This window comes from Elaeis guineensis, chromosome 4 (assembly GCF_000442705.2).
Source record: "Elaeis guineensis isolate ETL-2024a chromosome 4, EG11, whole genome shotgun sequence".
NCBI classification, from domain to species: domain Eukaryota; kingdom Viridiplantae; phylum Streptophyta; class Magnoliopsida; order Arecales; family Arecaceae; genus Elaeis; species Elaeis guineensis.
The window spans coordinates 37,022,332-37,038,306 of NC_025996.2; the positions used below are offsets into that span (position 1 = coordinate 37,022,332).

The following is a 15,975-nucleotide window of genomic DNA, read 5'->3' on the forward strand; positions in this document are numbered from 1 at the left end:
CAACGCGAGGATCTTCTGAAAATTGCTAAGATGCTCCTGTACGCTCTGTCCCTCAATCATCCACAGCTGGTAGAACTATCTCTAGAGGAAGAGAGTGATGGTGAGAGATTTCACCATGTACAACTTTTCGAGCTTCGACCATAGCATCGTCGGAGAAGTCTTACCAAGTATATGGATCACCACCTCATCTGCTAGGTACATGCGGATGGTACTTACTGCCTGCATCTGTAACCATCTCCAATTCTGCACCTCCATGGTGGTCGGCTTCTCCTCGCACAAGAGAGCATCGATCAACTCTTGTTGGATGAGGACGTCCTTCATCTTTGCCTGCCACAAGGAGAAATTGTTCTTTTCATCAAACTTGTTGATCTCCATCTTGATTGATCCTGTCTTTTTCATCTTCAATATTGCTCACCACCACTGCAATCTGCATCCTTGTACCACCTCACTTTGCTACCACTTGTAGGTAGATGTTTGGCCAGGACACCACCTCCCAGAATCTTTTCGATACCGCGCACTGCAGCAGGAAGAAAGAAGAAATAAAACAGAAACAATCAAATATGTGGATCAGCCAAAAAAAGGCTTGCCTCCACGGGGCATGCAAACTTCACTATGACAAAAGAGAAGAAAAATTACAAGAGGAGATCACACCCTCAACCCTCGTACACCTAATCTCTCCCTCATAGAAAGTTCTCTCTCACAAAAGCTCTCTCTTTAGAAAGACCTCCCTGAACTCCTAAAGCGGCCGCTGTCCAGAAGCACTGCTCCTGCTCCTACTCCTCTTGACGACGTGTCTACTTTCTCACAGGTGTTCTTAGGTATTCCGCCTGATGAAACCGCACCACACTCACAGCCCTTCTATTGCGGATCAGAGCCTAAAGGCTTAAAACCGACTTAGATTAAGATTAGAACTCCTAACAATGCCAAGAGAACCTCCCTGGATCGTTGGATCTCGACCGGCAGCACCCAGGACCATCCGATCGTGCATCGATCCACGGAATAAGCCATGGACCGCAAGAAACGCAGAAGAAACCACTGTCGGTCCACGATGGATTGCGAGAAATGCCTGGGAAACGCCCTTGCGGCCCATGCGCTCGGTTGTGGACCGCTCGGTCCATCGTAGATCGGGATACCAGGCCACTGAACTCGCACGGGCACGCGCGTGGGCCTGGGCCGCAATCCGCGCACATGCGCTCGGGCTTGGGCCGCGCTCTGCGCACTAGGCCGCGCCCTACCGCTAGGCCGCATGCTGTCAAGCCCAGGCTACGTGCTACCGTGCCTGGGCCACATGTTGCCACGCGTGGCCATGCCGCCGCCGCTCTGTCGGCCCGCCACCGGCCGTCGGTGGTCCTCCATCGCTTCAGATTTCGTGCCAACTTCAATCGGACGTATCTCGACCATCCGGACTCTGTTTGAGGTGATCTTGAGCTCGTTAGACTCTATTTTTCATCGCAGACCTCGTTGTAGGCTCAATATGGATCGAATCTCAAGGCATCAAATTCTAATAGATCGATCTTCAGTTGATTTGTTAGCATGAGTATTTTCAATCAAGTTGAGCTCTAGCTTCTAACTACTTGATTCGGTTCGATTCGATTTGATTGTATCCTTAGATTCAATAATGCTAGTTGGATCTTAGACTCAGATGAGACTGAGGATATAAGTTGATATGTGTTTACTCTAGGAGGAGCTGGTGTCTTTTGGAAATCCTTCAATCAGACACTTGTGACTTGCTCTACTATGGAATCTGAGCTAATGAATCTTGAAATTAATAATAGAGAAGAAGAATAGCTAAGAAATCTTTTGACTGATCTATTTTATTAACAAGCCAATTTCGATAATATCTATTTATTGAAATAACCAAGCTGCTATAGCCTAAGGTCAAGAAGAAGGACAACTCCAATACTAGCAGATTTATTAGACTCATGTAAACATGTTGAGGATCTCAGAAAGGCTAGTGTAATCACTTTGCACTACCTTAAATCTGCTAAAAAACTGGCCGATCCATTTACCAAGGGACTTTGAGGCTAATTCATGATTCATCAAAGGGAATGGGGTTAAAGCCTATTAGTTTGTCATCTACGGTGGCAACACAACATATCTAAATAAAGATCCCATAAAGTTGATTCAGTAAGTAACAATAAGTCTCTGAGAAGCATTCAAAGGTGTAAAGTTCTCGAAGCGCCAAGGGCTCCGAGATTGATGGGGAGGTTTTGTGTCACTCTTCTGCTTCTTCATCTAGGAAGTGGTGTTATCCTTCCTACCCCTTTTTTGCTCCACCTTCTCCTTCCGCTTCTCTACCATTCCCTCCTTAACATTGATATACTTATCGGCATAGGTGAGGAACTCAGCAAATTCATGAGGGAATCTCTTCGATAGAGATAAGTAGAAGCTGCTTGCCTTCAACCCCTTCTTAAGGGCTGACATCGCAATCGAGTGGTTCAAATTGCGAACTTTTAACATAGCCATTTTGAAGTGACTCATGTAGCTTCAGAGAGACTCTCCATACTGGGTAAGGGGTTCTCTAGCTGTGGACCCTCCGATGCTTAAGTCAGTCTCCCACAAAAGTAGACAAAAAATATCTGAGCAGTAGATGGAGATATAAGGTGGTGTTGAGTATGAAGCATGAAAGATCGGTAATGGAGAGTGGAGGATAGAATGTGAGGAATAATGCAAGTGCTATATCCTCATTCAGAAAAAGATACGAGTCCCCTAAGTAGCTGTGAGATCCGATTCACCCAAAACAATCCAACCCAATTGGGGCCTGCTTGTTAGGCGGTACCCACCCCTAGTCTAAACCAAACAGGTGAAAATATCCTCTGTTCCACCACCTCCCACCTCTGCGCTCTCCTTTTATCTCTTTCTCTCTCACACGCTCTCTCTTTCTTTCTCTCACACACGCATTCTCTCTTTCTCTTTTTCACTCTCGAATGCTCTATCTCTCTCTCTCTCTCTCTTGTTTCCCATCTTCATCTTGCTCTTCTTCTTATTCTTCTTCCTCCTTTTTCTTCTCTTCTTTTCTTTTCTTTTCTTTGGCATGGGTTGCTGCCATGAGGTTTTCTTTCCCATCAACATGAATAAACCCTAAACCTCTCATAGCATTTAATCTGATTTTAATTTTAATTTAATTATTATATGGTTTGAGATATTAGGGGAAGAATGTTAAGAGAAGATTGTTGCTAATTTTGGGCAGATTGAATTTGTCTGTGATAGTTTAAGATTTTTAATTCTTTAATGGTTAAGTATTTTAATCTAACAATTTAATTGGAAATTGTCAACTTACTCTTCAACCAATTCATAAAATTTAAAAATTTTTGAATGCTATTTAATAGGATAAATAAATCTCAGATTGGGGCTATTGTGCTGAGAGAAGCAATCAATCAGAAATTTAGATTTTAGAATTTTAAGAAGCTTTATAGATTATTGCAAGAGCATAATATGATACTGTTTTCAAATTTGTATATATTTCAAATTATTAGATTTTGAGGAGTATTGATGAAGCACTAGATAACCTAATAGCAGATATCTGTAGGGTAAGTAACCTCTACTTAATCAAAGTAATTACATAAAATGATAAGTGCATATTACTTGAAAATATTTATTTATTTAAATGGTACCAAATCTTTGAAAATTACATCATTTGTTCTATACTACCCATACTGAGCTAAACATGAATCATAGAATTATGAGTGTTTCAAGTCTTAAGTGTTCATGATATTTTATAAACTGATAATTATAGGTTTATTAGAATGATTTCTAATTGATAGAATTCTGAAAAAACTTGTATCAATCTTTGGATTTCATGTTAGCAAATATGAATACCTTAACTTGAAAAATTGTATTGTATGTGAATTATCGAAAGTTTGATGATTAGTCACTTTTATGAATTTTATGTATTGATTCATAATTTTATACATGTTGCAACTTATATATGTTATAGTAAAGATTATTTGAATTGAGTTTGTGTATACGTACTAAACTCTCAGTCTGCCTATGTTATAGATCCTGCCATATGGGGGTTGTATGTTGTCAATTAATATGGATTATTCCGAAACTTGGCACAATAGACCTATTCCATAGGGATTAAATGCAGTACTATGAATCTACTCGATAGGAATTAAATGCGATACTATGGACCTACTCTGTAGGAGTAAAATATGGTATACTGGACTCTATCACAGGAATTATATATGGCCATAGTCGTATAGACTAATGAGTAAATATAATGCTTTTAAAAGATACGATCTTTTGATATCATTGGAAACTTGGAGGTAATCATCTGGTTTCTATGGAGATATTGAAATATCTTAGTTTATATACTAGTTTTCTTTGGTTTGCATGGTTATATCTATATTGTAGAGCTATAAGTTTGATTTTATCTATAAATATTATATTATTATATTAGTTTTTATATCGAATACATATTTAGCTTCAGCGACTTGATTTCTTTGATTATGTATTGGTTACTTACTGGGTTATTAATTCATTATTGTGATTCCTATACTTTTATAGAGCCCAAAGCATGATGAGAATAGGTAGAGGTTGGAATGTGAGATTAGAAAGAGGATCAATTTAGCCATCTCAGACCAACCTTCCAAATTTTGTAAAACCCTCTCTTTACCACCTTTTGTATAAATATGTAAATTATGTGATTGAAGTCAGCTATGTGTGACAACTGTGAATGTTTTATTTCAGAATTTGAGTTAATGGATCTGAACTTGTGAGTATTTCTTGTTAGTTGAGTACGTTTGACAAGTTATATGCCTTGCATGCCTATAGGGATAATTCTCTGTAAGTATGCGGTGGTTGTTCACGTCTTTAATTTCTAAATTTAGGATCGGGACATGACAGTTATAGTGGTATTCACATTGTAGAGTATGAATATTTGCAGCTTAGAGAAGAATTAACTTATGATGAGCAGCCAATTTGAATAGTAGATAGGAAGGATCAAGTTCTGATGTGTCATACTATCTCTTATTTTAAGATTCAATGGAGTAATCACACTGAAAGAGAAGCTATCTGGGAGCTAGAGAATAAAATTAAGGAGAGATATTCTCATCTTTTTGCCAACTTAGATGTGTAAATTTCAAGGATGAAATTTAATTGAGGGAAGAATATGAGATCCGATTCATCTAAAACAATCCAACCTGATTGGGGCCTGCCTGTTAGGTGGTGCCCACCCCAAATCTAAACCGAATAGAAAAAAATATCCCTTGTTACACCACCTCCCACCCGCGCGCTCTCCCTTTCTCTCTCTCTCCCACACACTCCCTCTTTTTTTCTCTTATACATGCACTCTGTCTTTCTCTTTTTCACTCTTGCACTCTCTCTCTCTCTCTCTCTCTCTCTCTCTTGTTTCCCATCTTTCTCTTCCTCTTCTTCTTATTCTTCTTCTTCCTCATCTTTCTTCTCTTTTCTTTTTTTCTCTTCTTTGGTGAGGGTTGCTGCCCTGAGGTTCTCTTTTCCATCAGCATGAGTAAACCCTAAACCTCTCTTGGCATTTAATCTAATTTTAATTTAGATTTAATTATTATATGGTTTAGGATAATAGGGGAAGAATGTTAAGAGAAGATAGTTGCTAATTTTGAGGCAGATTGAATCTATCTATGATAGTCTAAGATTTTTAATTCTTTAATGGTCAAGTATTTTAATTTGAAAATTTAATTGGGGGTTGTTAACTTATTGTTCCATCAATTCGCAAAATTTGAAAATCTTTGGATGCTATTTGATAGGATAAATAATCTCAAATTGAGGCTATTGTACAGAGAGGAGCAGTCAATCAGAAATTTAGGTTTTAGACTTTTAAGAAGTTTTATAGATTATTGCAAGGGAATAATATTATACTGATTTCAAATTTACATGTATATATTTCAGATTATTAGGTTCAGAGGAGTATTGATGAAGCACTAGATAACTTGATAGTGGATATTTGTAAGGTAAGTAACCTCTACTTAATCAAAGTAATTATATAAAATGATAAATGCATATTACTTGAAAATGTTTATTGATTTAAATGCTACCAAATCTTTGAAGATTATATCATTTATTGTTATACTGGCTAGACTGAGCCAAGAATGAATCATAAAATTATGAGTATTTCAAGTCTTAAGTGTTCATGGTATTTTGTAAACTGATAATTACAAGTTTATTAGAATGATTCTAATTTTTAGAATTTTGAAAAAACTTGTATCAATCTTTGGATTTTATGTTAGCAAATGTGAATATCTTGACTTGAAAAATTATGTTGCATATAGATTATCGAAAGTTTGATAATTAGTCACTTTTATGAATTTTATATACTGATTTAGAATTTTATATACATTGCAACTTATATATGTTATAATAAAGATTATTCGAATTGAGTTTATATATAAGTACTGAACTCTCAGTCTATCTACGTTATAGATCTTACCATACAAGGGTTGTAAGTTGGCAATTGATATGGATTGCTCCGAAACTTTGCACTATGGACCTACTCCGCTGGGGTTAAATGCAATATACTAAACCCTATTATAGAAATTATATGTAGTCATAGTTGTATAGATTGACGAGTAAATATAATGCTTTTGAAATATATAATCTTATGATATCATCAAAAATTTGAAGGTAATCGTGTAGTTTCTATGTGAATTTTGAAGTACCTCAGTTTATATATTAGTTTTCTTTGGTTCACATAGTTATATCTATATTGTAGAGCTGTAAGTTTGACTCTATCTATAAATATCATATTTTTAAATGAATTTTTATATCAAGTGCATATTTAGCTTCAGCAACTTGATTTCTTTGATTATATCTTGGTTATTTACTAGGCTATTAGCTCATCATTGTAATTCTTATATTTTTATAGAGCCCAAAGAATGATAAGGATGGGTACAAGTTAGAATATGAGATGAGAGTGAGGATCTAGTTAGCCATCTCAAACCAACCTTCCAAATTTTGTAGAACCCTCTCTACACTATTTTTTGTATAAATATATAGATGATGTGACTGAAGTTATCTATGTATGACAACTGTGAATGTTTTATTTTAGAATTTAAGTTAATAAATCTTAATTTGTAAGTATTACTTGTTAGTTTAGCATGTTTGATAGGTTGTATGCCTTGCATGCCTGTAGGGACAGTTTTCTATAGGTATGTCATAGTTGTTCACATCCTTAATTTTTAAATTCGGAATTGGAGCATAACAGTTATAATCGTATCAGATACCAACCATATTGTAGAGTATGGACCTTTACACCTTAGAAAAGAACTGACTCATGATGAGTAGCCAATTCGAATAGTAGATAGGAAGGATCAAGTTTTGAAGCATCGTACTATCCCTTATGTTAAGATTTAGTGGAGTAATCACATTGAAAGAGAAGCTATTTAAGAGCTAGAGAATGAAATTAAGGCAAGATATCCTCATCTTTTTGCCAACTTAGGTATGTAAATTTTGAGGATGAAATTTAATTAGAGAAAAAATATATGAGACCCGATGCATTCAAAACAATCCGACCCAATTGCGGCTCGCCTGTCAGGCAGTGCCTATCCCCTAATCTAAATCGAATAGAGAAAAATATCTCCTGTTCCACCACCTCCCACCTACGTGCTTTCTCTCTCTCTCTCTCCTACATGCTCCCTCATTCTTTCTCTCATGCTGTCACTCTCTCATTTACTCCCACACGCTCTCTCTCTCTCTCTCTCTCCCTCTCTCGTTCCCCATCATCCTCATCCTCCTCTTCTTATTCTTCTTCTTCCTCTTTTTTCTCTTCTCTTTTTTCTCTTCTTTAGCATGGGTTGCTACCCTGAGGTTCTCTTTCCCTTCAACGTAAGTAAATCCTAAATCTTTCTTAGTAGTTAATCTGATTTCAATTTGGATCTAATTATTATGTGGTTTGAGATAATAGAGAAAGAATGTTAAAGAAAGATTGTTGTTGATTTTGGGATGGATTGAATCTGTCTGTGGTGGCCTGAAATTTTTAATTCTTTAATAGTTAAGCATTTCAATCTGAAAGTTTAATTGATGGTTATCAACTTACTACTCAATCAATTCATAAAATTTAAGAATTTTTTGATGCTATTTGATAGGATAAATAAAACTTAGATTGGGGCTATTGTGCAGAGAGGAGCAGTTAATCAGAAATTTAGATTTTATAATTTTAAGAAGCTTAATAGATTATTGCAAAGGAATAATATAATATTGATTTCATATTTACATGTATGTGTTTCGGATTATTAGGTTCTGAGGAGTATCGATGAAGCACTAGATAACTTATAATAGTGGATATCTGTAAGGTAAGTAATCTATACTTAATCAAAATAATTACATAAAATGATAAGTGTATATTACTTGAAAATATTCATTGATTTAAATGCTACCAAATCTTTAAAAATTACATCATTTGTTGCTATATTGGCCCGACTGAGCCAAACATGAATCATGGAATTATGAGTATTTCAAGTCTTGAGCATTTAAGGTATTTTGTAAACTAATACTTACGGATTTATTAGAATGATTTCTAATTGATAGAATTCTGAAAAAACTTGTATGAATCTTTGGATTTCATATTAGCATATGTGAATACCTTGATTTGAAAAATTATGTTGCATATGGATTATCGAAAGTTTGATGATTAGCCATTTTTATGAATTTTATATACTGATTCAGAATTTTATATATGTTGTAACTTATATATGTTATAATAAAGATTATTTGAATTGAGTTTATGTATATGTATTGAACTCTCAGTTTACTTATGTTCTGAACCCTGCCATACAGGGGTTGTATGTTGGCAATTGATATGGATTGTTCTCAAACTTAGCACATGAATCTACTCCGTAAGAATTAAATGCGGTACTATGGATCTACTCCACAAATGTTAAATGCGGTATACTAGGTCCTATCACAGAAAAAAATATGTCGTCATAATTGTATAGACTGATAAGTAAATATAATGCTTTTGAAAGATACGATCTTCTGATATCACCAAATTTTGCAATAACTCAATTTATATATGAGTTTTCTTTGGTTTGCATGGTTACATCTATATTGTAGAGCTATAAGTTTGAGTCTATTTATAAATATTATATTATTACATCAATTTTTATATCAAGTGCATATTTAACTTCAGCAATTTAATTTTTTTTTTATTATGATTTGGTTACTTATTGGGCTATTAGCTTATTATTATAATTCCTATGCTTTTACAGATCCCAAAACATGATGAGAATGGATAGAGGTTGAAATGTAATATTAGAGCAAAGATTTAGTTAGCCATCTCAGACCAATTTTTTTTAATTTTATAAAATCCTCTCTATACTATTTTTTATATAAATATATAAATTATGTGATTGAAATTAACCATACATAACAACTATGAATATTTTATTTCAAATTTGAGTTAATGCAATTTGTAAATATTACTTGCTAATTTAGTATGTTTGACATATCATATGCTTTGCATGTCTATAAAGATAGTTAGGAATGCGATGACCGTTCATATTTTTGATTTTTAATTTTGATACTGGACGTGATGGTAGCATTATGAGGTTGCTGTAATAATCAGTTCCTTAAAATTCAAAACATTTGGTTATTATTAAATAATATCCAAATTTTCTCAAGTCACTAATACTTGCTTTTCTTTTTTTTGGCGGTCGATGGAAAAGCGTCGCCGGTTGTTGAGAGAGGCCGTACCTTCTTGTTAGAGTTCTATAAACAAATTTCTTTTGAAAAATATGAATATTACAAGAAGATCTTTAATTTAATTCATCTGACAATTCCAAATTAATTTTTCATGAACACTTAGGTTTAAGATTTTAATGCAAATACTGTGGACGAAACTCTCTGACATGCGATGATGAAGGCATCGTATCTCAGCAGTAGGATAATCAATGTCAAAGAAAGAGAGCTAAATAGACTGATACTAGAGACAATAAAGTTGGCAATATTCTCATACGTTGACAAAATGAATCTTGTTCCAATGTCATTGCATGGAAAAATAGACGCAATGAGCAACATCTGTAGACCGTGATCCGGGAATTTGTTAATCATGCAAGTCCGTCATTTGATTGGTTGTGATCATACTAATAGAGTAGCTTTCCGGAAATGAACAATATTATATCAATAATCACCTGGCACAAGCGAATTTCCTTATTCCACCATTGCTAATAGCCTACAATTTTGCATTAAAGTTAGAACTGTCTATAATAAATGTCAAGATGGTGACTGTTCATCCTAGTTTTAGAAACAGTTGTGCTTCAATGGTCTGCTCAGCTAGTTGACATGATTTAGCTTAATCAGTTACAGACCAGAGTAACCAGAACTTCGTCATCAAAGATTTAAGGCTTCATTTGCAGAAGTATCTACAGAAGAAGATTATATACATTGAAGAATACCTAGGAATTGTAATCACTTGACAGCAGAATCATAAAAATTCTACATGTAAAAGAAAATTACTCATATTTCCAAAAAGGCTTTTCAATCTTCAAAGATGAGAAATAGCTCCTTCTACCTTTCAAAGTACAGGTATTGCGAAAATATGAAAGTGATTGAGAGCTGAAATTTTCCCTCGAACCAGAAATTCCATGAATAGCTCGACCACTGATCTGTGTGGCTCGTTGTTCCATACATGGCAAAAAACCAGCTTTTGAAGTATAACAAAATGATCAAGCCCTATCAGACTCTTCATTTGAGATTTGAGCTTAAGCTACAGGAGAAAAGAAGAATATGGAAAGTTGCAACCTGATTAAATAAACATCAGTTTTAAAAACAGGAGTTCAAATATATATGCAGTTTGTGCAACTTGTGCTGGCTGAAACATGATATTCTCAAGAAACAAATCCAAATTCTGCACATGAATGCAGGAATATGCATACCTCAGTGTAACTACTGTGAAATGCAAGGTCCACCTTATCTGTCTACCCTTAGAACATTGTTGGTTATACTGCCATTGCTAATGGTCTCTCGTTGCGAATCAATTCTCCAATGCCCATCAACAATAAATTTTATCTGATATTAACAAAACCAAAACAAAAATGACTACATTATCCACCTCCAGAATGAAGTAGCTTTAAGTGGGCCTCAAGGCATTTCTAAACTGAATTATGTGTGTGTGCAGGCATTTCACATATATGGTAACACAGCCAATAATATCACAGCCAACAACATAAAAATGTATATATGGTAACACAGCCAATAAAGCAAATTTTTTACTGAAGATGTTCGTTTTTTAGAATGCTATGAGTTGTATTCCAAGAGGTAAATAATCACTTTGCAATTATAAGTACCTAAGAGATAATTCTTTTTGCCAGGATCTAACTTCCAAGATACACAGTCATCACCCTGTTGGACTCAAGATTAGTGTAGCTTGGTTGGTAAGTGTACCAAGGCTCATAATCTCACAGCAACAGTAGTTGACATATAACTGCTGCTAAAACTGATTCTTTTATCATATAACAGTCGTTGACATATCACCGAGCAGCATTTTTCTTTACTGCATCAGCAATAGATAATTAGCAACTAGCAGCATTTTTAGTAGCTATTATTACTAGATACTGCCACTGAGTTAATTGCTGGGTACACATTTTCCAAGTCCCTCAATTAATCCCTTCTGCTTTCTCTTCTCCCGTCATCCTTCCAACCCCATCACCTTTCCATCAAACCACCTCAATGCCCACATCTTTGTCACTTATCTCCAGCTCTGCTGTTATGCAACTCCACCTTGTTAATGGCTCCAGTCTCTGTGACTCTACCACCATTTTCTGGCCAGAGTGGAACCCCAGGCCTCACCTCCACCACATCAACCAATATGCTCATCTTCTCTATTGCAGCTGGCCTCCCCTTGCCATCCTTTTCCTATTGGCTTAGTAAAGAAGGGTTTGTTTCCTCATCCCAGGAAATTGGGTCCAGAATCCAGAACCTTGGTATCAGCAAACATAGGAGAATGACTGATCTGGGCCATCACCCTTGGGAATAAGAAAAGCTGGAAATTGTGGCAATGGAAGAGGATTAGATATCAGATACAGCAGTCCTTAATCCAATAAGCATTCGCAAACTTTCCTAGTGGCACAATTGAGCCAAATTTCTCTATTTTTTGTTATTTTAGAACGTCTTTTTTGTTTTTATTGTAGTGGCTAATTATATAGTCTTTTTTGGCGTATGGAGGCTGTCAAGGGTATAATTTATCCTGCTATTATAGGAGTCAATTAGGGGGGGTGTTTGGTTCACAACCAGAATCTGAATCAGAATGGGAATTGGAATGAATTGGAATCAGAATCGGAATGGCCAAACCTCCCAAAGCATTTGGTTCATAACTGGAATCGGAATTAGAATGGATAATTTCCGTTATTGTTGGTTGGTTCATATAAAGATAGAAATTGGAGTCAACTCAAATTTTCATTTTTATCCTTAACTAAAAATCTTCAAAAATTAATTATTTTTAAAAATTGATATTAAATAAGAGTTGAGCATAATAATAATAACTATGGGGTTATAATGTTACATCAAATTTACTTGAGCAAGGCAAAAGACCCTATGCATTGTTGACATGTTAGTATTTAATCAAGTTGAGAACACCAATAGGATAAGCTCAATTGACCCAGAGGCCTTATTGGGCAAACCATCCTTTTAATTGGGCAATCAGCATTTTTTTTAAGACAAATGGAGGAAGCAGAGTGCTTCCCCCAAAACTTATTAATAATAATTTAGCAATCAATAAAATTCCTAATCAAATGCTTCAAGTTATCTGGACTTTTTACCATCATAAATATGCAGAAGCTCACTAAGAAATCAGATGCATTGGATGGCGAGCATATCGTGCAGCTTTATGCTAAGTATATCGAACTCAGTTAGCTAAATGACTAATGTGATAAATTTATGAAAAAAAAAGTTAATTGTAATAAAAGAAGTTGGTTTATAGAGCACGGGAGGAGCTAGAGATTGACCACTAACAAATGACAAAGATCTCTAACGGTGGCTCTGACGATGCATCCCTCCTCTATAAGCCTCATAACAAGCCACATCTCTCTCCATATTTTTCTATATTTTATTAACCAAAAGCTCCCCTTCACATCTCTCTCCGATGTAACCAGAAGCTTTAGTCACCACCGTATGTCTCTCCATCTCCGCCATGTCTACCACATCCAAGGACTCATCACTCACCTCTGCTCCCCGCACCCCCAACATCTCTCTCCTCTCTCCGTAAGCTCTCCTCTGCCCGATGCCATGTCCGCCACTTCTAGAGGCCTCATCACTGCCCTTCACTCCCCTCGCCCTCCACATCTCTCTCTTCTCTCCCTGATCTCTCCTCTGCCCGCCGCCATGTTCGCCGCCCCTAGAGGCCTCATCACTATTCTCGACTTCCCTTGCCTCTCACATCTCTCTCCTCTCTCCTTGAGCTCTCCTTTGCCTGCCGCCATGTCCGCTGCCTACAGAGGTCTCATCGCCCACTTCCACCTCCTCTCTTTTGACCCTCGACTATCGTTTCCGCTCTAACAGAGCTTCATCTTGGAGCTCCTCATTGGCACCGATAAGTATGAGCATGGCGGCGATGGCCGAGTCATCAAGGCAAAGGTTATGAGCCCCAACTCGAGAAGGATGGGCGATCGGTGCTCTTTTTTTTTTTTTTTTCTCATTCCATCAGAATGAGATTTTGACTCCATTGGGGAGAGTCCGGATTTAGTTACGGAGGGATTGGGTTATCCTATTCCATCCTAGAATTGGAATCAGAATAGAACTCCCTCCAATCAAATAGTTGGAATGAGAGTCATCCATCCTAACTCCCCCAACTAAACACCCCCTAGCAGTCAATCATCAGTTTGCTTCCTTTGTTGTACTCTTAAAGCCTAGATATTGCAAGTCCGATTGTCAATTCAGAAGAGAAATATATTTGGACTTTATTATCTGTTTTCAAAATGGGGATCAGGTGGTCCTAAACCCCTCGACATGGGGGCTGAAAAGAGCAGACAATGGCATATCCATATTTGCATACACATTTATTCACCATAAACGAATACAGTTTATGAGATTAAACCAATACTGAATTTTTATCTATCTAAATACCATTTACATACCCATCTAAATTGGATGTTACTTATATCCAATATTCATTTTAAACAGAAAAATATAAGTCATGTATTAGTTGAGATACAAATGGAATTGATGAGTGAAGTTCTATAACAAAAAAAACATTAAATGAAATAATCATAAAAGATGAGGACACCTAAGGAGCTGATCTTTAATTACTTGACCACGATTTCAGCAAGCACCTATGTGAAAACATGAATTATGTGATAAAAATCGAGACATATAAATGTTCTACCGAAATGTTCATTCTCTGAATTTCCAGATGCAAATATGAGGGAAGAAAACTTAGTCATGTCCATATCCCAAAGATTTTCTACCTCCATATCCAACTCCATATCTAAAATTGATTGGATACAAATTTTCTATCCAAATCTAACTCCAGCTGGACAGAAATTTGGATCTAGTAAGGTTTTGTCCAATCCCCTCCATCCCCTTAAATCTCTTTATGCTTATTTTCTTATATTAAAATATGATGACATCATGTTCTCTGTGATGCCTCAGATATTAGGGTTTCAATCCCACATTGGCAATCAGATTCTAAATATCGGATGTCAGAGTTATAATTTGACAACCAGGATTCTAAACTATACTTGGGTCTCTTCCTATGGATCTTTCTCAAAGTTCTGGAAGTTAGATAACCATTACTACAAATTTTGGGGTTTGCTTTATTGAATATCTAAAAGGTTGGGCATTTGATTTTGAATCTTATATCTTGAAATCAGTAGCTTCTGCCATGATAATATCCTTGAGAGATTTTCCAACTGAATGTCAATTCTGTCAGTTGGATTATAGTAAAATACCTAAAACAAGAGGCAATATATGAGTGCACTGTGCAAATTTTATTTTGAAACAAATAATGCATTAAGGGGGTGTCTGGTTTTACAGTTTGCTAAAATCAATTTATGTAAACATAAGATGAAGCAAGCTTTGCATAGCTCTCTTAGAATTTTGACCTTGGAAAAAGATTTTGTTGACCAGGTAACCCACAAAGACTCAAAATATCAGGGAAATCGCTCTTTAATCATTGATATCCAAGTTTCTGATATTGCTGTCCATTTAATTTCCTCTGTCTCCTTGTTTATTTTCTCCTTTTCTTTTGTCTCTTCCTCCTCAAAATTGGAAATTCTCAATTTTCTGGTTCTCTCTCGACCGAATCTTAAGAATTCTTAGGCATTATTATGAAGTGGCCCATGGATCTTAGTTACCCAAAGTCTTTTTATTGAATCTTCCATATAAGGGATTACAATCATTATTGCTCTATGACATGGTCCATTAAATAAAGAATCATACGTTTTGGTCAAGGATTCTCATCTATTGTCATGATTTCTGGTCCTTGTTTCAGGTACACGAATGGAAAGGAATCCCTTTTCTTTTTTTCTTTTTCTAGAGCCTTTATTCAACTTATCAATTCATTGCTCAAGTTGTATTTTCTTTGTTCATTGGTATAAACCCAAAAGTTATATCAGTGTCATATCTCAAAATAGAGGTTTCATCCATCCTTTAATTGTAGAAACCCTAAAAGATCAACTTTGTTGATGCAAGGTGTACCATCTTGTATTTTATCTTGTATATCTTGTATTTACCAAAGGAAATATTTGTTGAAGGAAATCCTCATCAGTCTACTAATATGCATATCAACCTTGGCAACACCAACCTTCATTTTATACCATTTCTTTGTCTAAGCTGGGAAGCACTGTAAAAGTATTTGAGCCATATCTTCTCTATATAATTAATGAACAATAAAATTAATTATAATGGAAGTGTGTTACATAATACAGTACCATATGATTAGAATTATTTTGTAAGGTTATTTGTCAAGGATTCAAATGTCAGTGCTGGTGGACATGTCAACCAATGGCTGACAAAAAATGTGTTGTTGTTCCATACCACCAAAAAGTTTTTTTGCGTATATAATCT

At 35.7% G+C, this 15,975-nt stretch overlaps 1 protein-coding gene across 1 annotated transcript in view; it reads right to left on the reverse strand.

Moving 5' to 3' along the window:
* Positions 1–10,298: 10,298 nt before the first annotated feature.
* The window catches only part of LOC105042962 (protein PTST homolog 3, chloroplastic), a 45,497-nt gene continuing 39,820 nt past the window's right edge, over positions 10,299–15,975 (reverse strand). Inside the window, 2 exon segments of the mRNA XM_073256333.1 lie at positions 10,299–10,681; positions 10,851–10,983. Coding sequence (XP_073112434.1) covers positions 10,885–10,983 — 99 coding nt within the window. The 3' untranslated portion in view covers positions 10,299–10,681; positions 10,851–10,884.